The sequence below is a fragment of the Stegostoma tigrinum genome, chromosome 23 (assembly GCF_030684315.1).
Source record: "Stegostoma tigrinum isolate sSteTig4 chromosome 23, sSteTig4.hap1, whole genome shotgun sequence".
NCBI lineage: Eukaryota > Metazoa > Chordata > Chondrichthyes > Orectolobiformes > Stegostomatidae > Stegostoma > Stegostoma tigrinum.
In genome coordinates, this window is record NC_081376.1 from 31,433,876 (window position 1) to 31,458,664 (window position 24,789).

At 42.8% G+C, this 24,789-nt stretch overlaps 1 protein-coding gene across 3 annotated transcripts in view; it reads left to right on the top strand.

The window, feature by feature from the left end:
* The window catches only part of LOC125462536 (dynein axonemal assembly factor 8), a 77,236-nt gene extending 54,492 nt beyond the window's left edge, over nucleotides 1-22,744 (top strand). For all 3 annotated transcript variants that reach the window (XM_048552667.2, XM_048552666.2, XM_048552668.2), the window contains exons 26-32: nucleotides 4,364-4,559; nucleotides 7,391-7,485; nucleotides 9,557-9,680; nucleotides 10,759-10,970; nucleotides 12,002-12,087; nucleotides 12,955-13,024; nucleotides 21,557-22,744. In XM_048552667.2, the coding sequence (XP_048408624.2) occupies nucleotides 4,364-4,559; nucleotides 7,391-7,485; nucleotides 9,557-9,680; nucleotides 10,759-10,970; nucleotides 12,002-12,087; nucleotides 12,955-13,024; nucleotides 21,557-21,634 (861 nt within the window). In that variant the 3' untranslated portion in view covers nucleotides 21,635-22,744. The remainder of the gene's footprint in view (nucleotides 1-4,363; nucleotides 4,560-7,390; nucleotides 7,486-9,556; nucleotides 9,681-10,758; nucleotides 10,971-12,001; nucleotides 12,088-12,954; nucleotides 13,025-21,556) is intronic.
* Nucleotides 22,745-24,789: the final 2,045 nt, after the last annotated feature.

The following is a 24,789-nucleotide window of genomic DNA, read 5'->3' on the forward strand; positions in this document are numbered from 1 at the left end:
AATAGTCACACTGCACAAATGCCAGACAATGACTATCTCCAATAAGAGACAATCTAACCACTGAATCTTGACATTCATTGGTGTTACTATCACTGAAAACCCCTTATGAACACCTTGGGCTTACCATTTAACTAGACACTCAACTGGACACACTACAAAAACACTGGTTACAAGAGCAGTCAGAGGCTAGGAATATTGTGGTGAGTAATGCGGCTCCTGGTGCCCCGTAGCGTGTACATCATCTATAAGACACAAGTCCGGTGTCTGATGTGGAAAACTCCCCACTTTGCCTATAATAGTGCAGTTCCAACAACACTCAAGATACTTGACACCATCCAGGGTAAAGCAGGTCCCTTGATTGGCACCACATCCATGGGCATCAACTTTCTCCACCACAGACACTCAATAACAGCTGTATGAACTATCTACAAGGTGAACTGCAGAAATTCACCAAAGATCCTTTAACAGCACCTTCCAAACCAGCAACCATTTCCATCTAGAAGGACAAGGGTAGCAGATACATGGGAACATCACCTGCAAGTTCCACTCACCATTCTGACTTGGAAATACATCATTCTTTAACTGAATGCTGAGTCAAAATCCTAGAATTCCCTTGCTAAGGGCATTTATGGGACATGGGCGGCACTTTCTGGCCAGCATTTATTGCCCACGTTAGGAAGGGTAGGTCGAAACCCCCTGATAATTAAAATTGAAATACAAACCCCCAATCTGGAGTAGAGTTGGGAATAGAGGTCCCTTTCTAATAATTATACCCAAAACATCAATGTAAAAGATCAACGTATAGCACATGGACTGCAACAGTTCAAGAAGGCAGCTCACCATCACCTTCTCAAAGGCAGCCAGGGACAGGTGTTATGAAGGGGTAGTAGAAACTGCAGATGCTGGACAATCTGAAATAACAAGAAGTAGAGCTGGTTGAACAGAGCAGGCCAAGCAGCATCATAGGAGCAGGACAGCTGACATTTCGGGTTCAGACCCTCAGGGTCCTGCTTCTGTGATGCTGCTGGGTCTGCTCTGTTCATCCAGCTCTGCACCTTGTTATCACAGATGTTATGAAGTTGTGTAGAGTAATTGTGAATTGGAAAGCAGGAAGCTAGAATTTGTTTGTTTAAAAAAATGATAAGGGAGAAGAGTGTTGCTGCTTTAAGAGGTAAACTGTTTTTCTAAGCTTAGAGATTTATACAGAAAATGTGTCTAAGCAGCTGAAGGGGTACATACAGTTCTGAAATTGAAATATGTATCAATTGGTTTTATGATTGGAAACCTTAAGCTTGTTTTGACGTACTGGCAACTAGCTGGAATCAGCCAATTAATTTAAACCAAACTCTTAGCAAGTGAAAGCCAATTAAATTTAAATCTAAAGCATTTCTTAAGAAGGGTCCTGACCTGAAACATCAAGCTTTCCTGCTTCTCTGATGCTGCTTGGCTTGCTGTGTTCATCCAGCTTCATACCGTGTTATCTCAGATTCTCCAGCATCGGCAGTTCCTACTATCTATGTAACAATCTTAACCCCGCTGCAAAACCTCTTCTAAGGATGCCTTCCTTAAAGAAGCTACCCTCCTCCCTCCGAGAAAGCATTTCTGAAGAAGGGTCCTGACCCGAAACGTCAAGCTTTCCTGCTCCTCTGATGCTGCTTGGCCTGCTATGTTCACCCAGCTTCACACCATGTTATCTTAAATTTAAATCTGATGGTTTTGACAACCTTGGACCAATGCTATTGTAAAAAAATTGATATGTCATCCAAGATATATAAGGAGAGGATTTTTGAAAATCAGTGTGAAACTGAATGACCATCTGAGAAATAAACATTTAGCTCTTACAAGAAGCTCTCTAAGAAAGCACCATCTCTCCATAAAAGGTACCTCGGCACTTTTAGGTAAGCATCCTCACAGAAAAAATATGCCTGACAGCCAGAGCAGCAGAAGAATGGTGTGTAGACTTTGAGAGACTAGGTTTTAATTTATTTTCTTATTACTTGCGGTTACATAAGTGAGACTTGTGTTTATTGGAATAACATACCAGTAGAGTTTAGTTCAGTTTAGGAATAGTCAGTAGCTAAGGGGCAATTTATTTGGTTTGTTAGTAATTCTGTTAATTTGTTCAGTATTAGGGTTAAATAAATAAATTGTTACTTATAAAGTGAATATCAGGGATTTTGTTTCATTTAACCTTCCCTTTGCCATAACAGTTTAACAGATTAGGCAAGGTGAGGCGAGCTTCTCTGGATGTTTCGAGTGTAATTACTAGAAGGGACCTCTACTCCAGACTGGGGGCCTGTGTTTCAATTTTAATTATCAGGCGGGTTCAACCTACCCTTCCTAACAATGGCAATAAATGCTGGCCAGCCAGCGACATCTATGTCTCATAAATGAATTTTTAAAAAATGTCAGAGAGAAAGAAGCAAGTAGTGCAGGCTCCCAATCACAAATCCTTGTTCTGTTTTGGATCAGGGATGAGGGCACTGGTTCCTCAACAAAGTGCAAGAGTCAAATTTCTGGCTCAAGTGTAGAGGACAGGTGATATAAGTAGGAAATTCATTAGTAAGGGGAAGCCATGATCATCGGTAATCAACATATCCTGGAATTGTATCTATCAGGAATGTTTCCAGCAGCAGTGGCTTCATCTATTCCAATGGAGATGTGCACAGCAGTCTCATAGTCAGTCGTTACCAGTTGTCAAATTGCAGAACTACTCAAACATCAAGATTGGCTTTCACTTGAACTTCGCCTTAGTGAAGTGTCTGCTCAGATGTTAAAGCATCCTTGCCTCTATGTAGCGAGACCAGAACAACATTCAGTCCTCGGATAAAAGTGGCAAGCTACTTTCATGCCACACAAGTGCCAGATAATAATGATCTGCAGCAAAAGAAAGTCAAAAAGTCTGTCCTTTAAATTCAATGGGATAACCATTATTGAATCTCCAACCAAGAATTTTCTAGAGTGTTACCAATATGCAGAAATTCAACCAAACCAACATATAAAATCTGTGATTGTAAGAGCTGCTCAGTATTGGAACTCAGCAGTCAATGATTCACCTGACTTTCTAAAGCTTATTCACCATCTAAAAGACATAAGTCAGGTGTTTGATAAAATTATCTCCACTTGCCTGAATGGATACAGTTCCAAAAACACTTAAGAAATTCAACACCATCAAGATAAAATTAGACAGGGAGCATTTCTGTGTTGTGATGACACTCGTCAGTGTGTGATTTGGAGAACTCCTTGGCCGTATAATAAAACCAAAATTCTGTGGATGTTGGAAATGGATATTAAAAACAGAAGGTGCTAATAAAACTGAGAAGCTCTGGCAGCATTGCAGAAAAGTGAAACTGAGTGAATGTTTTGAGTCCAATTTGGCTCAGAAGATCCAAAGAGGATTCCTATTTGTTTTGAAACGTTAACTCTGATACTTTTCTGCCAGACCTGCTGAGCTTTATTTGCATTTTTGTCTCTACATTCACTGCTTCCACATATTGAAGTGAGAACCCCATTTTCCATCATCCTGTTCTCTCATGTTTAGTATCCCTTTATCTGCATATCTGGATCTTCCTGTTTCTTAACTCTGTTAAAGATCTAATCATTCATGGTAACTGCCTTTCCCAAATCTCCAGTACCTAACTTCATACTCCATAAAGCTGTACACTTCCCTCTTTCTTGAAATTTCTGATAGTCTTCTCACTCTGTGTGCACTTTCCCTTGAGACAATCTGCATGTTAAATTATCTTTTGTACCTTTTCTGGCATTTTCTGTTCCCATGTGTTGGGAGATGGTCTCTCCCATCCCAACTGCAAAACCTCTGGCATCATCTTGTTATGCTCAGTCCTTTCGATTCTGTTCCTTTAACTAACACTAACACTAACAAATATAAAAATGGCAGTAATCTGTCCTTCACATTTATCTCCTTTTCAAAACTTAAATAATTTGTCCTTCACTTCCTGTTTTCTCCTGTTGAGAAATGAACATGGCCGAACAGCTCACAAAATAGTACCATGGAATCTCTTACATCATTTGGACAAATGGAGCCTTGAGTTAATAACCCATTTGACAGGTGATGCTTCTGACAATGCAACAGTTTCTCAAAACTGCAGCAGCTCTCAAGTGAAAATCGTCCCAAAATCTTCTACCTTAGAGGCAACAGCGCTACTGACTGAGTCAAATTGACAGTTTCAGGAAAACAATAGAGTAAATAATATGAACAAGTTGTTTTATTTTGATAAATGACTTGTTGGGTGATATTTATCATGTCCTGCTAACACTTCTCATAGCTGAGTAGATTGGTACATTTCGCCATTAATGCTCTATGACTCAACACAAAGACTGTAATAGCCGAATATATTTTCAGGATGTAGGAATGGTGAAATGCAGCATTGATTTCCTGACTGCGGGTGCCTCTGTCATTCTGTGTCTTCAACGAGATAATGCTGTGAGAAAGCTGCTTGACTTGCTTGGCCCAGAAGATCCTCAGCAGGCAAGAGACCTGGACCAATTCCTTTGGAGAGGTCACTGTGGGACAGACAGAGTCCATAATGGCTTGTATGGTAAGACATTTAACACATTAGTATCAGGCAACTTCATGGATTTAATGCAACATATCCATTTACCAAACAATAGGTGGGAAAGTGGATATGAGGATTGTCAGAAAAGCCATTATCTCATTGAATGGTGGAGCAATCTCGATGGGTCATTGGACCCCTCAGTGACCAGTCAGCCACCTGGCTCAGGAAGTGTAAGTTGCACCCTATATTGGGTCTGGTGCACATACAGGTGGGCCTTCATACTCAGAGCATTGGCATGGAGCTTGACAGCTAGAGGGCATCCTACATGCTGCTGATCCAGAATCTTTCCAAGTGCAAGAGCTTTGTGCAATTTTTCACAGATGGGTGAATAATTAACACTGGGCTATCAATGTGTCCCTTGTTCCATTACTGACCTGTCTGAAGAAGGGGCTCAGTGATGACCATTCAACACAATGCATGCACATAAGACCACTCCACAAACCTTCTATGTGAAAACATTATATGAGTCACAAAATGCTATCATCCAGGTTCACCACATAATAGGAAAGGTAAATGGAATGTCTGCATTTATTTCAAAGGGAATGGAGTATAAAGGTAAGGAGGTTTTGCTAAAACTATACAAGGCACTCGTCAGACAATAGCCAGAATATTGTGAACAGTTTTGGGCTCTATATCTAAAGAAGGATGTACTAGCATTAGAGGTAATGAAGAGAAGTTTCATTGCTAAACTAGGTATGGAGGAACAGTCTTATGCAGAGAAGCTTAGTAGGTTGGACCTATACTTGGATTTTGGAAGAATGAGAGATGACCTTTTTGAAACTTGACAAGGTAAATGCAGAAATAGTGTTTTCCCATGTAAAGAGACCAGCAGGCATAATCTCAACAAGGAGTCACCCATTTAAGTCAGAGATGAATGAATGATGAATAATGATTTATTGTCACTTGTACTCCACAATGAATAACACAATAAAATACAGTGAAAAGCTTCAACAGTCACCACAATCCAGCACCATTTTGTAAAGTTTAACAATAAAATGATATAGCTGAAAGAGAGTCGATCTTCAATCCATTGCCTCCGTCAGGAATCCTGAGCTGGCCGACCAATGATACCTGCGCCACCATCCCTCTGCTGCCTGCAGCAAGTCGCCACTGTTTGGAGCCATCTCATCATCATTGGGACATCTTGCTGACAGGGTCCTGATGCCAGCTCCTGTGCTGGACCCACTCTCACCCTGCAACCAAGAGCACCGGCTCTACCACCTTGCCAATAACCAGAAGTCAATCTGTGGAATTCTTTACCACAGGGGGCTGTAGAGACTGTGTCATTAAATATATTTAATGTTGACATAGATTTTTAATCAGTAAGGGAATCAAGGGTTATGGGCGAAAAAGCAACAAAGTGAGTTGAGAATCATCAGACCAGTCATGATCTAATTGAATGGCAGAATAGACTCAAAGGGCTCAATGGTCTACTTCTGCTCCTATGTCTTATGGTCTTCTGTGGTGTCACAGCATCCACTGAATGATTCACATTCAATTAATTATATTAATGAATTGCTGCCACTGTTGTAATGTTGGAGATTTGGTCAACATTTTGCACACAACAAGCACCCACACTAACAGCAATATGATAATGATGATGGACCAAATAAAAACCGAAAGAATTGCGGATGCTGTAAATCAGGAACAAAAGCAAAGTTGCTGGAAAAGCTCAGCAGGTCTGGCAGCATCTGTGAAGGAACTTTGTTTTTGTTCCTGATTTACAGCATCCGCAGTTCTTTCGGTTTTTATTTAAGCTGTAAATACTGTTGTGCTTCTCTCAGTAAGGATTTGTGCTAGTAAACTGATCTAGCATTCAGTTCTGAGAGAATCATTGAATCATTTGAGCACAGAGAAGGCCGTTTTGTCCTTTGTGCCCATGCTGGCTATCTGCAAAAGCACCTCACCTACCTTTTCTCATCCTGCAAATGTTTTATTTACAGATAATTATCAAATTCTCCTTTGAAGGTATCAACTAAATCTGCCCACCACGTTTTGAGGGAGTGCATTCTAAATCCTAATCTTTTAGCGCGTGAAAATTTTTTTCTCCTCATCACATTGCTTCTTTTGCTAAACATCTTAAATCATTGTCCTCTGATTCTTGATCCTTCTACCAATGGGATAAGCTTCTCCCTGTCTAATCTGTCTGGAAATCTCAGTCTTGAACTCCTGAATCAAATCTTCTCATCATCATCTCTTTTCAGAGAACAGCTCAGTATTTGTGGCACCATGTTAAAACTTAAAGGGATAATCACATAAACAATTTGTGTTATGCTCTGTTGGATTATTTCACGGTTATGATAGAATTTTGTCCTTTGTCTGATAGAAATTAAGAACTCAACCCACATATCTCTCCAACTCCCAAGAAATCAGTGCCAGAAGTGCATGATGCAGCTAGTGGGAAAATTCAGCAACTGTAGTGTGGCAATTGTACAGAATTCAGTAAGATATATACGGTACCACTTTAGTAGTGCTTAGTATTCATAAACTTAAACTGTAGAGTTAATATGTGAAATCATGTAATAAAGTTTTGAGATGTCATCATCAGCATTTGAACAGTTGAGCAAATTTTGCTCAACAAGTTTATATTATTGTTATCTATGTGTTATATATTCAGGGATTCTAGAATAATCAGCTGGAATTTTCATAGGAAATCTTACTCATTCGATGTTGTAAATCCAGTAGGTGCATCCAGAAGCAGGGCATGAATTGACACTCAAAGTAGAATTGAATGTAATGCAATACAGTTATTAAAAATTTATGTAGGTCATTAAACTTGTACTTTCCCTGTGACCAATTTTCTCCTTTTATAGGTTCTTCATCCTTTTTGACAGCAATCCGGGATGTGAAGACATTTTTCCCTGAAGGACTTTGCTGTGAAGAGTCACAAATGATGTGGGATCAGCAGGTAAAATGTGATATTTGTTCAGAAAAAAAGTGCTCTTGCTGCCCACTATTTCTTAAAGATGTTTTTATATAGCACCATATTTTTCAACTTAGGCCCATATAACTGTGTATCACATTTGATGCTGTAAAAAATAAAATGTGATTTAAAGAGTAAGGTTGATATCCCTTGTTATTTACTAAGACTGCTGGAGTATCATGGAGAATTGATTAGCTAAAAATTCCCATCCTCTTTGCCCCAGCCCTCATATAATGTAAAAAAGGCATTAGGAAAGATGAACCTGATTTAGGTGCTCAATTGCTGGTGCAGACCAGCTCGGTACTTCAGATCGTGAGGCACATTGTCAAGATGAAATTGGTGTGCAGAATCTCTCCTCATTCAACATTGGCAGCTCATTGATACTGTAAATCCAAGGGCCTGTTAGACATTTAGAAAGAGGCACAGAGGTCCTGTGACAGTTAAATAAGATAAAATGTCAGGAACATACCACCTCACCTCATCAACATACAAGCATCAGGATATCATGGGATCCTCAGGCATGGGAAACATTGGGATATCCCAGGTTAAGATATTGGGAAAACACCATGACATGCTCGTAGTCAGCATGGATTTGTGAGGGATAGTTCATACCTCACAACCCTATTGAATTCTTCGAAGAGGTGACCAAACACGTGGATGAACATAGAGCAGCGGATGTGGTATAGATGGATTTAAGTAAGGCATTTGATAAGGTTCCCCATGGTAGGCTTATGCAGAAAATAAGGAGGCATAGGATAGGGGGAAATGTGGCAGATTGGATTCAGAATTGGCTGACCCTTAGAAGACAAAGGGTGGTAGTGGACGGAAAATATTCAACATGGCGCTCAGTTATGAGTGCTGTATCATAAGGATCTGTTCTGGGTCCTCTTCTATTTATGATTGTTGTAAATGATTTGAATGTAGGAGTGGAAGGGTGGATTAGTAAGTTCATGGACGATATGAAGGTGAGTCAAGTTGTGGATAGTGTGGAGGGCTGTTAAAGGTTACAAAGGGATATTGATAGGATGCAGAGCTGGGCTGAGAAGTGGCAGATGGAGTTCAACTCTGAAAAGTGTGAGGTGATTCATTTTGGAAGGACAATTTTGAACGTAAAATACAGGGTTAACGGAAAGATTCTTGGTAGTATGGAGGAGCAGAGGGATCTTGCGGTTCATGTCCACAGTTCCCTGAAAGCTGCCATCCAGATGGATACAGTTGTCAAGAAGGTGTATGGTATGTTAGATTTCATTAATAGAGGGATTGAGTTCAAGAGCCATGAAGTTATGCTCCAGCTATACAAAACCCTGGTTCAGCCTCATCTGGAGTATTGTGTCCAGTTCTGGTCGCCTCATTACAGGAAAGATGTGGAAGCATTGAAAAAGGTGCAGAGGAGATTTACCAGGATGTTGCCTGGAATGGAGGGAAGGTCTTACGAAGAAAGGTTGAGAGAGCTCGGGCTTTTCTCTTTAGAACGATGAAGGATGAGAGGTGACTTGATAGAGGTGTACAAAATGATCAGAGATATAGATTGGGTAGACAGCCAGAGACTTTTTCCTAGGGTGGAAGTAGCTGTTACGAGGGGACATAATTTTAAAGTGAGTGGAGGATGACATAGGGGAGACATCAGAGGTATGTTCTTTACTCAGAGAGTGGTAGGAGCGTGGAATGCATCGCCGGAGAGGGTAGTGGAGTTGGCCTCACTAGGGGCATTTAAGCGGCTATTAGATAGGCATCTAGATGATAGTATAAGGTAGGGGGTGGAGGTTAGATAGACCTTAGGTTTCAGGTAAAAGTTCAGCACAACATCATGTGCTGTATTGTTCTATGTTCTATGCTCATTTTCTGAGTTAGGAGCACAGGGCTACCAACTGGATATCACCAAACTCTCAGGTACAAACATGGGGAAAGCACCAAGACTTTTTGGGACCCTCATGTAGGTGATCTAGGAAAGGACCGGGACATCCCAGTATCCTTGAGTAAAACATTGCATTGCTTCCCTTAATTTTGTGTGCTGTCATTTCAATACATTTCTCAAATTTCTAATTTTTGTTTGCAGATTGCCAGTAACAGAAAGGATTGGTTCATCAACCCTGAGTTCCCAAAAAAATTCAAACTGGTCAGGTCTTTAACTCTCACTCATTTGTATTCGGGAACACCCACATGGCAGCAGCAGCAGCAAGGTAATCCTTACAACATGTTTTAAACTCATAAATAGAAACTCAAAACTTTTAGTCCTCGCACAAAATCAGAACCCTCCCTATCGTCTCCATTTTCTGTTTTCTCTCTATTTTCAAATGACTTAGCATTGACACTAGTTTCCATATAAGGTTTACTGATGCTGCCAACTAACTTAGGAATAGTTCAAAAATTAGTAAGAAAGTTCTTTCCCTCCATAATCATGTCGGCTTCATGAATCAGCTAATGCTAAACTTTCCTTCATAATAATAATAATACAACCTGTTCTATAATCCTTTCCTTCAGTAATAACTACAGCCTCTTCCTTCAGTCACTATACCTGCCTGTACTATAGTCCCATCCTCAGTAACAATACCAGCCTGAACCATAGCTCCTCCTTCATTAATACTGTCCTGAACTGTAGTCCCTTCCATCAGTAAGAATATCTTCCTGAACCAATGGCCTTCCTCTCAGTAACAATGACAGTTGGAATCAGAATCCGTTTTCTCAGCAATAGTACTAAGTAGTCTACCATATGCTTTTTCCTCAGTAAAAATTCTGGCTAGTATTACAAATATTGTTGGCAATGAGTGAGAGTGGGAAATATAATGAAGAGCCCTCTCCTTGGAATTATGTAAATTTGATTGATGGGGATCCAGCCTGAGTAGTCATTCAAAACTCTGGTGCAATGTTTCAACTTCAACATGCCTTGTTCTCCATTATTACCCTGTCTGATGACCTATGTTGGTTCCAGTCAAGCAATGTCTTGTTTTTACAATTCTTACCCTTGTTTTCAAATCCCTCCATTGCTTTGCCCTTCCTATCTCTAATTTTCTCCAGCCCCACAACCCCCTGATATACTTCTCTAATTCTGGATTCCTTTCTGGATTTATGTCAAATTTTTCTTTTACAACACTTCTGTGAAGTACCTTGGGACAGTTCATAATGCTAAAGATGCTGTATAGATAAGTTGTTGAGAACTATTCGTAAGGTGTCACAAGTTGGAACCGTTGAAATTGATCACAGTTTCCTGCCATTGTATCAAATTTAATTTATTGCCATTTCTTTTTCTTTGTCCCATAGACCTTCTGCTGCCCAGACCACTCTGTCAGACCATGTGCTTACTGCTACCATCTCCATTCGTAAGGAGGTGCTACCATCCACCATTCATTGAAGTGCTGGACCAGTTGGAGAGCTGTAATTATCAGCTGATGGGAGCAAGAATGAGCGTACTGGACCATACACAGGCCCAGCATGTTGCAGAGCTCATCACTGTGGACAACACATCTACAATAGTACGTCCCTTTTACTGATCTGCTGAGGGGCATTCATATAAAAACTGGGCACATTTTATAATCTGAATTTGTGTATTTTAAAATTAATAATTGGAAAATTGCCAGGAACAACTGTTGTGATTTGTCTTTACTTACCTCACTCAAATTGACGGATATTGGAATATCAGGCCATTGTGCAATTGAACTGAGCATAGGAAAGGAAGTTGGGAAATAAGTGAAATCAGTCATAACAATTATAAAAGAACTTTTCAGAAAGACTATTATTTCCACTGTGTTTCTCAATATTGCCTCGTATGCATGGCAAGTATCAGGCAAGGTTTCATAGAATTACATAAAATGTGCAGCAGAAACAGACCATTTGACCTATTCAATACTTTGCTGGTGATTTTGCTCCTTTCAAGCATCTTATCATCCTCCCTTATTTAAATATTTCAGCATATCCTTCTACTCCACTAGTTTCCAATGTGACCCCATTTTGGCACTGAAATTAGCCTGACTTGAGATACAACAGAAACACCAATAAAGCAACATAGCAACATTCATTATAATTATTAAAGCTCACATTTTATACAACATTATGCATCTTATAAATATGCACATCAATGATGAAATTCTGGCCGCATGATATCTGGCCTTGCCATCAGGCTGAAATCTGCCTTCATCTCCATAACTAATGCTTTGAGATGCAATTTGAAGAAATTTCTGACATATTTATGTAGACACATTGTTACATCTGAGAACCTGTCTTCAAAGATGCCCAAGACAAACAACCTATCTATTGCTGGAAGCTTATTTTATGAATGGTTACTTCTCACTATCAGGACAATACATTGCACATATTTTATGAGGTGAACTGCCCAAGGTTTTCTCCTGTTGTCTATTTCTATCTCTCTATTCATGCACGTGCTGTTCTGGGGATGTGTATGGCAGAAATGTAGCACTCACTAGTAATATATACTTTTACTTTTCATATTTTTATTTTATTTTTTCATGTTATCTATCTGAACATTGTTTCAATTTTCATTTTTCAGTGCTCATTGCTCACCAGTGGTCCCTGCCTAATGCTGGCTCTGGAAAGAGATAATGGAGTCTGCTGCTTTAGTACGCTACTGTCCAGGTGAGTACATGTGTAATGCTTTACATTGCTTTATAAGTATACCAGATAGTTCAACAGACAAATGCATAGAGTCAAAGGATAAGACTCTGCATGATGGCTATGTTTCCATTTGTCAGAAGCCGGTAGAAAAATTAATAGCGTTAATTCTTCAATATTTCACAGGACCCAAAAGTTATAGCCTCCAAATCAGCGGATGTCCGCCAAATAATCACAGAATATTTACACCATAGGAGGAGGCCATTTGGCCCATCGTATTCCTGTTGGCTGTTCAAGAACAACACAGCTGCCCCCATCCCTCCCTCAAAGTCCTACAATTTTTTTTATCTTCAGATATATATCCAATACCCTTTAGAAACACTTCGGCTGGTGAAGTAGCAGCACTTGAAAAGTTTGCAAATTCAAGTGTTGAACTATAACCTGGTGTCAGATAACTCATGACTTTGTCCACTCCAGTCCAACAACAGCACCTCTACATCATTAGCTTTAGAAGGCATTGTTAAATCTGCTTTCCTTCACACACTTCGGCAGTACATTCCAGATTCTAAACACTTTCTACTTTCAAAAAATAATTCACAAGTAGCCTTAAGATGTCAGTGATTTTGTTATGAGTCAAACTGACATGCTGATTTATGATCCCAGTCTGATGCAGATATGTTGGGCCAAAATGCTTCTTTCTGTACCATAACAATTCTCTGACTTAATACACATAGTCTGGAGAATCGCAGACAAAGTGACAAATGGAAGAGAACTATTATAACTACAGAAGTTTCAGAAAACAAATGCGCTTTGATTTTCTGGGTGGGTGCAGGAGGTGAACTTGGACCTCAGTGATTCAGTGAAAGTCACTGACTATGCTGTCTGTTTCAGCCTTTCTTGGGAAAAGCTGGAACTTGAGGATTGTCTGCAGTATTTCATCTATCCAAAGAGTGAGCCACAGGTGAGTACTAAGGCTAGCAGTTCCTGCACACTGCTCCTCACGTTTTTCATTCATCATTGTAGAACATTCACTCAATTTGCCTAATGTCCTTTTTTGAACATTTGTGAACATTATATTTTATGTAAGTTAAGAAATACCTTCATTATATTGTAAAGACATTGTTTGTGGATCGTGACTAGGCTGTGCTAGAATTCTCTGCCTGAATCGTATTGTGGATTTTCATTTACTTGATAAACTCTTAATTGAATCAAACAAGTGAAATAATTTAACTTGCTTTAGTCAGTTTTAAATTTAATCTGAAACAGTTGCAACATAAGAATTTCAGTGCCTGTCTCAGTACAGTGGCCGAAATAGCCAAAGAAGTGGGCGGTAGATCTGCCCAAAGACCGGAATGACCACAATAAACATGAAAATTACTTGCACCTCAGCGCTGTGGTTTACAGTAACATATTTATGGTGAATTGTTAGTTAATTAAATTGCCAAAATTGCTTCACAAGAGTGGCATAAAGCAAAATGTGAAACAAATGCCACAGGGAGATACAGGGACAGATAACAAAAGTTTAACCAAAATGGTAGGTTGTAAGGAAGGTCTAAAGAGAGATGGAGTTTAGGGACCAATTTCGTTGTTCAGAGCCTTAGGAGCTAAAAGCATGGACACCAAGGTTTGAACAATTACAACTAAGAATTCTCAAGAAACCAGATTTCAAGGAGCACAGATATCTCACAGGATTGGGGGAGGGGTGTAGTGGCATAGTGGCAACAGCGTAGGCATTAAGAGAGTTGAAAAGAAGGTTTAGATTTTTAGAGTCAAGGTATTGCTTAATCAAGACCGAATATAGATTAGTGAGCACAGAACTGATGAGCAAACAGCACTTGGGGCAGTCAGGACATGGGCAGTAAATCTTATGTTTTGAGAAGGTTTGTAGCTCGGGTTGAGGTTCTGGATATGAGTTTGCTCGCTGAGCTGGAAGGTTAGTTTTCAGACGTTTCGTCACTTTTTTTTATTTGAAAAAATATACTTTATTCATAAGATGTACAAAAAATAAAACATATTTATACACCGACCCAGTCATGCAAGCAGCTCTGGGTTACCCAGGGGGTACGTACACCAACCAAAGGAAAAAAAAACAAAGAAAATACCCCGGCAGTCGTCCTCCCGCACAGTCCCCGTTGGCCCCCTGACCAGTTGGGGAAGGCGCCAGCTGGGCCCAGTTAACAGATTGCGGATGCCCTCCCCGAACCCCAATTTGGAGAGGACGTCCCTCATGTAAGCATGAGAGACCCTGTCGAAGGCCTTCTCCTGGTCCAGGCTGACGAGGCAGGTGTCCACCCGCCTGTCCTGCACGTAGGCAATCGTATTCCTGATGAGCGCGAGGCTCTCAGCGATCTTCCTGCCCGGCACAGCACAGGTTTGGTCAGGGTGAATCACCGACTCCAGGACAGACCTGACCCGCTTGGCTATGACCCTGGCCAGGATTTTGTAATCCACGTTCAATAGTGAAATGGGACGCCAATTTTTAATTTCTTCCCTCTCCCCCTTCCTCTTGTAAATGAGGGTGATGATGCCCTTCCTCATGGACTTGCACATTTCCCCTGCCCGAAGCGCACTATCGTACACCTCCAGCAGGTCCTGGCTGACAAGGCCCCACAGAGCGGAATACAGCTCGACCGGTAAGCTGTCACTCCCGGGAGTCTTATTCCTCTCCAAGGACTTGAGGGCTCTGGTCAGCTCATCCAGGGATATCGGTCAGTCCAGCCACTCCCTCGTGCCGTCGTCTAAGACCTCCGTGATAGACAACAGGAATGACTCGGAGGCCGTGCTGTCCGTGGGCTTCGTGTCGTACAGTCCGGCATAGAAGGATCTGCTGATCCTCAAAATGTCGGGCCGAGACGACGTCACCGAGCCGTCGTCCTCTTCCAGCCGGCTAAGCACAGAGCCCTCTTTGTGCACCTTCTGAAAGAAGAAACGTGAGCACGTCTCGTCCTGCTCCACAGAGAGGACCCTGGACCGGAAGATTATCCTGGAGGCCTCCGCGGCGAAGAGCGAGGCTTGCTGGCCCCTCACCTCACGGAGGTCCTCCGTGACATCGACCCCCATCAACTGCAGAAGGAGCAGGTTCTGCACCCTTTTCTGGAGTCGCGACAGCTTTTCCGCCTCTCTCTCGCCTTCCGAACACCCTTGAGGACAAAGAACCTCTTGATGTTCTTCTTCACCATCTGCCACCAGTCACCCGGAGACTCAAAGAGGGGTTTCACGGTTCTCCAACCGGCCTACTCCCTCTTAAGCTCCTCGACGTTCTCTGGGGTCAACAGAGTCGTGTTGAGCTTCCACATCCCCTTGCCAGCCGGCTGGTCGTCCTGTAAGTGACAGTCGGCCAGCAGGAGGCAGTGGTCAGAGAAGAACACCGGCTCGACGCCGGTGGACCTGACCAAGAATGCCCGTGACACAAACGGGAAGTCTATCCTTGAGCGAATAGACCCATCTGGCCGCGACCAGGTGTACCTCGTGTACGTGACGTCCAGTTGACTCCCCCCACCCGCTGTCCCCATGCCGGATCTTCCATTTGCATCGATGATGCAGTTGAAGTCTCCGCCTAGGATGACCGGCTTGGACGTAGCCAGCAGGGATGGAAGCCGCTGCAGGACGGCTAACCGCTCACTCCGTACTGCTGGGGCGTACACGTTGATCAGCCTCAGGGGAGCGTTCCTGTAGGTGACGTCAGCCACTAGGAGGTGCCCCCCCCCCACCACCTCCTGAACTTGAGAGATGGTGAAGTCGCGCCCCCGCAGCAGAATAGCCAGGCCCGAGGAGCGACAGTCGATACCCCCCGACCAGATCGAAGGCCCACAGTCCAGGCACCGGACCATTTCCCATACCTGCTGAGGTGCAATATCCCGCACTCCTGCAGAAACAGGAGGTCCGCCTTGATGGTGGTCAGGTAGGCCAACGTGGACACATCTTGCGGTGGACTTGACGCTGCGCACATTAATGCTTGCAACTCGTACCCCCATTGTGGGCAGTGACCGCAGTACCCTCCCCAAGTCCAAGGTCCAGCCCCTCCATCTGTCCCTTCATGCCCGTTGCCCGGGCTAACTGCTGGACGCTCTCCGGGCTCAGGAAACCGTCCGTGCTGCCTTCCGGGTGGCATCCCCCCGTCGGGGTACGGAGGCAGGAGAGTCTGGCTCTGGGTCAGGCTGGGGACGCGCTGTTTCCTCCTTCCCGCCTGGAAGTTCCGGGGGGCCCTCCAGTGCCCCAGCGGCACGTGACTGGGTGTCGGAGGGAGCCTCAGGACGCCACCTGTCACCTGGAAGCGTGGTGCTGCTTTCCTTCTCCCTTGAGATCTTTAGCTTCTGCATCAGGCGGGCCCTCTCCGAATCTCCCTCGTCAGAGGAGCTCGAATAGCCCCCCTATAGCTGCCTCGGCCCGACATTTTGAGGATCAGCAGATCCTTCTTTGCCGGACTGTACGACACGAAGCCCATGGACAGCACGGCCTCCGTGTCGTTCCTGTCGTCTATCACGGAGGTCTTAGACGACGGCACGAGGGAGTGGCTGGACCGGCCGATATCCCTGGACGAGCTGACCAGAGCCCTCAAGTCCTTGGAGTGGAATAAGACTCCCGGGAGTGACAGCTTACTGGTCGAGCTGTATTCCGCTCTGTGGGACCTGGTCGGCCAGGACCTGCTGGAGGTGTACGATAGTGCGCTTCGGGCAGGGGAAATGTGCAAGTCCATGAGGAAGGGCATCATCACCCTCATTTACAAGAGGAAGGGGGAGAGGGAAGAAATTAAGAATTGGCGTCCCATTTCACTATTGAACGTGGACTACAAAATCCTGGCCAGGGTCATAGCCAACCGAGTCAGGTCTGTCCTGGAGTCGGTGATTCACCCTGACCAAACCTGTGCTGTGCCGGGCAGGAAGATCGCTGAGAGCCTCGCGCTCATCAGGGATACGATTGCCTACGTGCAGGACAGGCGGGTGGACACCTGCCTCGTCAGCCTGGACCAGGAGAAGGCCTTCGACAGGGTCTCTCATGCTTACATGAGGGACGTCCTCTCCAAATTGGGGTTCGGGGAGGGCATCCGCAATTGGATCCGGCTGCTCTACACCAACATCGTTAGCGCAGTCTCGATCAACGGGCGGGAATTGGAGAGTTTTCCAGTCAGATCTGGAGTCAGGCAGTGCTGCCCGCGCTCTCCTGCCTTGTTCGTGTGCTGTGTGGAGCCCTTCGCCGCATCCATCAGGAAGGACGTGAGCCTGAAGGGCGTGACTATCCCAGGCAGCGGAGGCCTTCAGGTCAAGACCTCCCTGTACATGGACGATGTCACCGTCTTCTGTACCGATCGTCGGTCGGTGAGTAGGCTGTTGGACATCTGCGGCCAGTTTGAACTGGCCTCGGGTGCCAAAGTCAATAGGGGTAAGAGCGAGGCCATGTTCTTCGGGAACTGGGACGACTGCTTCTTCATCCCCTTCACCGTCAGGACAGACTACCTGTAGGTGCTGGGTTTTTGGTTTGGTGGAGCTGGGTCGTGCACTAAGACTTGGGAGGAGGGTATCACCAAATTGAAGCAGAAGCTGGGCAGGTGGACGCTCCGGTCCCTCTCCATCGCGGGTAAGAACCTGGTTGTCAGGCTCGAGGGGCTTTCGGTACTGTTGTATGTGACGCAGGCCTGGCCTATTCCCAGGACCTGCTCCGCTGCGGTCACCCGGGCCATCTTTCACTTCATTTGGGGGTCGAGGATGGAGTGGGTCCGCAGGAACACCATGTACAAAGGCCTGGAAAATGGGGGAATGGGCGTACCGAACGCCACCCTCGCCCTGACGGCTACCTTTGTGTGCGGCTGCATCAAGCTGTGCGTAGATCCTCAGTACGCAAACATCAAGTGTCTCTACTTACTGAGGTTCTACCTGTCCCCGGTGTTGCGAAGGATGGGCCCGGCCTCGTTGCCGCAGAACGCTCCGAGTAGTTGGACCATTCCGTACCACCTGTCCTTCGTGGAGAAATTTTTGAAAGGAAACACCTTTGACCACAAGGCCATCAGGCAGTGGTCAGCATGTAGTATCCTCGAGACCCTTCGGGAAAAGGAGAGGGTGGATCCCGTCGTGTGGTTCCCCATGCAGACTGCCAAAGTCGTTTGGCAGAATGCCTCATCGCCAGAACTTTCAGACAAGCACAAGGACATTGCTTGGCTGGCGGTGAGAGGGGCTCTACCAGTGACATCCTTTATGCATGCCCGGAATCTCTGCACCACCGCACGCTGCCCTCGAGGTGCCTGCGGGGGCGACGAGACTGTCGATCACCTCCTTCTGGAGTGTGCCTCTGCGCAGGAGGTCTGGAGGGGGATGCAGTGGTATTTGTCAAGGTTCGTCCCAAGCAGCTCCATGACGCGGGACTCCGTGCTCTACGGGCTGTTTCCCGGGACGCACACTGAGACCAACATCAACTGCGCCTGGAGGACCGTCAATGCGGTGAAAGACGCTCTTTGGTCTGCCCGCAACTTGCTATTCTGCCAGCTGAAAGAACTGACCCCGACCAAATGTTGCAGACTGGCGCACTCCAAGGTCCAGGACCACGTGCTGAGGGACGCACTAAAGCTTGGGGCAGCCGCCGCCAAGGCGCGGTGGGGAAAGACCACGGTATGAAACCCCTTGTCCAGAATAGAAAAAAGGGCCCTATCTGGTAACTGGGCCCAGCTGGCGCCTTCCCCAACTGGTCAGGGGGCTAACTGGGACTGCGCGGGGTGACGACTGCCGGGGTATTTTCTTTGTTTTTCTTTTCTTCTTTGTTTGTTTTTTTTCCTTTAGTTGGTGTATGTACCCCCTGGGTAACCCGGAGCGGCTTGCATGACTGGGTCGGTGTATAAATGTTTTATTTTTTGTACATCTTATGAATAAAGTATATTTTTTCAAAAAAAAAGCATATATAAATAAAGGGTGAAGGGATACCAGCCTATGTGGAGTTACTTTCACAATTCCTATATTCCCCTAGATTTCCTGCAGTATTTAGCTCTTGGTATCTGACATAAGTTTCATTTTTTGCCTTATCTTACTGCATAAGCACTTTGATATCAAGGGGGATCCAAATTTGAGAATTACATCTCTTTTCTTTGTGGAAACATATTTTTTCTGAACCCTCACTATCTTATCCTTGGATATTTGGCACCACACCCACGCTGATTTACCTACAAAGTAACTAACTATTTCCAGTCCACATTTTCCAAATCATGTCAGAGCTTAGCAAAATTAGCCTTCCCCAGTTTAAAACTTTTGCTGTTGATCTTTCTTTATCATTCTTTACCATAAGTACTCTAAATCTAACTAATCATTGATACTAAATTTTTTTCAACTGAAACCCTTCCATCTGCCTAGCTTCATTTCTTATGTCCAAATCTTATTGGAGTACATATAAAATAAAGTTCAGAATGCATTTTTAAGACTCTGTACCTCCTGTACCTTTTGCATTGATCGTGCAATACAAGGTTTAGCTTTCCTTTGTCTCAATCATGTAAAACATTGTTTGAAACTTTAATGACAGCCATTCTGATACTGTAGTGAAGTCAGGAAACTGATTAGATAAGTTCAGTCTTGAAGCTCCAAGAAAGATGGATATGGACTTTGGACACAACATGTTCATGGACAATAAATTCAACTGTTTTGTGCAGAAGCTGATAAGATTTGAATGGGATAATACCTGAAGAAAAAGAGAACAGTTAATACCAACTACTGTGGGAAGTCAGGGGCGAAATAAAGTTTTCATAGCCAAGATGAGTTTGGAGAGGACATGAGGGGAGCTAGGAAATATATTGGAGAACAACACAAATTAAGAGCTAAGGCAGTAGGACCTTTAGAAGAAATTTTGTCCTGTGGGGTAGTTGAATGGAGAGACACAACAGATCTGCTGATTGGATGGTCTTGATCTTAGAGACAAAAAACTCCATAAGGCCCTCATACGTGCTGGTGAAGTTGCAAAAGACAGGAAAGGGAATAAAGTGGATGGGTTGTCTAGAAAACTAACCCAGGCATTATCTTTGTATTCCAGGAATAGTGAGCAGTTTTAGTGGACAAGAATAGACCTGATAGTCCTCTTGTAGACCAACAAAACTTGGAAATAAATTACAAAGCCAGTTGTTCTGAATATCTGTTCAAGTCTGCATCTATTGGACCTTACAGAGTAGAAATGAGAAACTAGGCATGGAATGACTTCAGTGAGAGTAGCAAAGTTTTAATGGGGTCAAGAATTTCAAAAGCATAAATAAAGGTTTGTTTCACCAAACCATGAGCTGCAGAATTCCCATGGGGAATGGGGTGGCTGAACTCGACATTTTCCAGGATGTTGCCAGGCATGGCAGGTTTAAGTTATAAAGAAAGGCTGGATAGACTGGAACTTTTTTTCACTGGAGCATAGGAGGTTGAAGGGTGACCTGATATAAGTTTGTAAAATAATGAGAGGTAAATATAGAATTGATGGTAGTTGTCTTTTCCCTAAGGGCCATATTTTTAAAAGGTGAGAGGAGAGAGATTTAAAAAAGACATGAGGCAACTTTTTTTTTGAAATACAGAGGGTCGTTTGCATGTGCAGTGAACTTCTTGATGAAGTGGTGAATGCAGGGACAAGTACAATGTTTAAAAGACATTTGGATGGATATATGAATTGGAAAGGTTTGGAGGGATTTGAGCCAGGAGCAGGCAGGTGGAACTAGTTTAATTTGGGATTATTTTCAACATGGACTGATTGGACTGAAGGGTCTCTTTCCGTACTGTATGACTCTGTTTGGGATTTTAAAATTACTGCAATAAGTGAATTGGAAGATTGCTTTTCAGTGTTGGGTGGTGAGACACAGAAGAAAGCAGGGTTTAGATAGGTTGAGGTTGATGAAAGGAATTGAAGAGAGGGCATTTTCTGTAATTCATACAATGGGAGTAGCAATGCAGTTTAAATGGCAATGAGGTAGTTGTGAATACAGTTTGGGGAGTTTACATAGAGAGGTACAGGGAGGATAAGACAGCGATGAATTCAGAAGAGAAAAATTTAAAAATTGGTGCAGATACTGAGGGATGACAGTAATAATGATAACTTGATGAGAACATTTTAAATCATTCTTGGATGGGAGATACAGAGCATGGATTTTAAGAGAGGTGAGAGGGATGTAGAAAGATGAGAAGCTCAAAAGGAAGAGGAAGTGCCAGAGTAGTAGAACAATAAACCAAAGTGTAATTTGGTGATCTGCGCCTTACTGGCATTGCAACTGTCTAGGCAAATAAAATGGTGGATTGTTTTGCCTGGCAAGGAGGCTTAATTTAGGGAAAGGTGTCATCATCCCTTAGCTAGGATTCAACTAAGACCAATCATCATATGTCAGTTATGTCAAAGGCTTGTTCATATGTGGAAAGAAACAAACAAACATTCTGGAAGAATATGTAGAGAGAGGAGTTAGGAATTAATTTATGGGGTGTACGATTCCTCCCTCTACTTTACTCTTATGGTTTATAAGGTGAATGATTCCTCTCCATTACCTTGATTTCTTGAACAGGTGGAACAATTGATCAGCAGTCTCTTTGACTCCCTGGCTCCTCAGAGTATTCACCAGATCATGCTACAAGATTCCTAACCTGCTGCAGTAACAATATTTGCATTGTCACCTCTACAGCTCCAATTAGAAGGCAACAACTGTTTCTATTTTAAAGAGTGGTACAACAAAAACAATTTAGAAATACCTCTATATTTTGTTTTTCTTTTTACATGTTTGAATTGGTTTTCCCTATTTATTTTTCCGTAATCACTCATCTACTGTGTAGTGAAATAAGCCTGATGGATGAGCTTAGACTACAGTTGACTAGCACTGCTTACTTTTTAAGAGTGAGATCTGCTTAAATTTTTTGGACATTTTCTATTGAATCTTCTTTCATTTCTATTCCTATGGTAACTCCCCATAGTTCCCTGCAGGTATGTTATAGATAAAGCTCTGCTTCCTCCTCAGCTACTGGCAATGTGAATTCAGGCTGGCTGACAAAACAATGTTCAGCAAGCAGCGTGAGCTACTTAGTGTAACACAGCCAGCTCAACTGTTTAATTTGGAGATGTGACTAATGATTAGTAAATGATTTAAAACATGCAGCTATATAGGCCCCAAAGCTACAGCCCACAGCCTACAGAACCATTAAGATTCAATGTTATGATATTCAAACTTATCTCTAGCAAAGCAGAGATGTGAATCCAATTAAAAGCAGGACCAGCAAGCTGTTAGTGCTTAGACTCCTTCAGGCAAACACCCATAGAGATTCAAGCAGTGCCAGCCAATTCCTTTAGGAGAAAACAGGCATTTCTTCTTCAGCTCAATTCAAGCATCTATGTTAGCTCATGATGCCAGTCTCAAAATAGAAGAAGAATAGTCAGTGTCTCTCTACCTAAAATAACTCACACTGGAAACAAATGTTAGCAATTGGTTAGATCATCTGCGCCATACAAATTTAACACTGCCCATGGGGGTTCAGATATAGGAATTTAATCAGCGGTAGAGATTCCACCTGTAATAACAACCTCAAAATGTCAAAGTTTTATCAAAGTTCCATTTTACAGATACATGTTGCTTATGAACTTGTTTTAGTTGTATTTATTTAGAGTTTATTGTATGCTTCCAATTTAATATCCAAATGAAATGACCTGTTAAATATATATTCAAATATTACCATGTAATTATCTTCCACCTATTGCCAACTTAGGAGTGAAATAAATCTTAGCATGGTGCTTTGTACAGTGTGCTAGTTTCATTCCAATCCATTAATGTTCCTGAACATAGTCACATTAGGTTTGATTTGTCTCATGCAGCTCTTGCTTTGGTCAATACTGGTTTTTTAAGCAATTCTGCAATTAAGTTGCGATTGCAGAAGGTGTGAATTTGTCTGGAGTCCAATGCAGTGCTGACCTTCAGGATTAGTACCTTTCCAGTGGATGCTTTCATTATTTTCTTTGGCAGTGACAGGAGGTATAGACAATCTATATGCCACAGGATTGTTCACTTTCACAATTCAAAATTATCAAGAATACGAGGTGGAAGCTTTTACAGCATCATTTTGGAAAAGGCACACAATAAATAACACAACAAAATGCCATTTCAAAAAAGATACACAGCCTTGCAATACGATAACAGTACCAGCAAAAACCCAAAACCTGAGAATCCGGCCCACACAACTTTGTTTTGTTCCCTCCATCACATTCTCATGTCACTGAGAATACACTGAGAAGTTATTGATTTTGCAAGGTGTCTTTTAGTGACACTTGCATCATCAAATCTGCAACATGCAGGGTGTACAGTAGCTGCTTTGGATGAGATGCGTGTTATAAGATGGGCTACATCCAAAAGCATTTGTCATATATATATATATGACAAATGCTTTTGGATGTAGCCCATCTTATAACACGCATCTCATCCAAAGCAGCTACTGTACACCCTGCATGTTGCAGATTTGATGATGCAAGTTATATAAAGACTGGTGGCAATTTCTGGGAACGCAAAGCTTTCATAAAGGTTCCATTAAAATCAGCTTTCAGTGGGTTAGTGCATTTCAGGCTTAAAAAAGTCAACCCTAATCACAACAAATTTCTACCTAGAGAATACTTAGGATGCCACCTGGAATCTTTGCATCATTGTAACAGAAAAGGAGGCAATTTGAACTGATGATACCATGCCAACTCTCCAAGAATAATTTGGCGAGACTTGCTTTTTCCTTGTAGCTATGTGATTCTTTCCCTTCAGGTGGTTTACCCAATTTCCTATTGAAAGACATGATTGAATCTTCCACTAACACACTTTTAGGCAGTGCATTCCAGATCCTAATCACCTAGTACATAACAAGGATTTTACTCATGGTGTCTTTGGTTATTTTGCCAAACACTTTAAATCCATGACCTCTGGTTCTCAATGCTTCCATAAATGGGAACAAATTTTCCCATATCAGCTGTGACCAGACCAGTCATGATTTTGACTATCTCTATCAAATCTCCTTTTAACAGCATCTTCTCTTCTTGGAGGGGAAAAATCCAAGATTTTCCTGAAACTGACGTGGTAAATCATTTTCATGCAACTGATGTCTTCGTGTGCTTCTTAAAATGTGTCCAGAATAGGACCAAAAACTCTAGGTTAGAACAATGTTTGATAAAGTTTCACCAAAATTTCTTTATTTTTGTAACTGTGACCTCTATTTGTATAACTTATTACACCTTAAGCCTTATTACCTGCCTTCTCAAGTGGCCCTGCCACTTCCAAACAATTTGTGCACCTGTAATTCCAGTTTGGTCTATAATATTGTTATAACAAGGTGTAGAGCTGGATGAGCACAGCAGGCCTAGTACATCAGAGGAGCAGGAAAACTGATGTTTCGGGCCTAGACCTAGACAGGTGCACAAATTGTTTGAAAGTGGCAGGGCCACTTGAGAAGGCAGTTAAAGCAGCATAAAGGATTCAAAGTTATATAAATAGAGATAATAATTACAAAAACAAGGAAATTTTATTGAAACTTTATAAAACATTGTTCTTACCTAGAGTTTTTGGTCCTATTCTGGACACATTTTAAGAAGCACATGAAGACATCAGATGCATGAAAATGATTTACCATGTCAGTTTCAGGAAAATCTTGGATATGAAGAAGGGTCTAAGCCCAAAACGTCAGCTTTCCTGTTCCTCTTGGCCTGCTGTGTTTATCCAGCTATACACCTTGTTATCTCAGATTCTCCAGCATCTGCAGTTCCTACTATGTCTGTCTATAA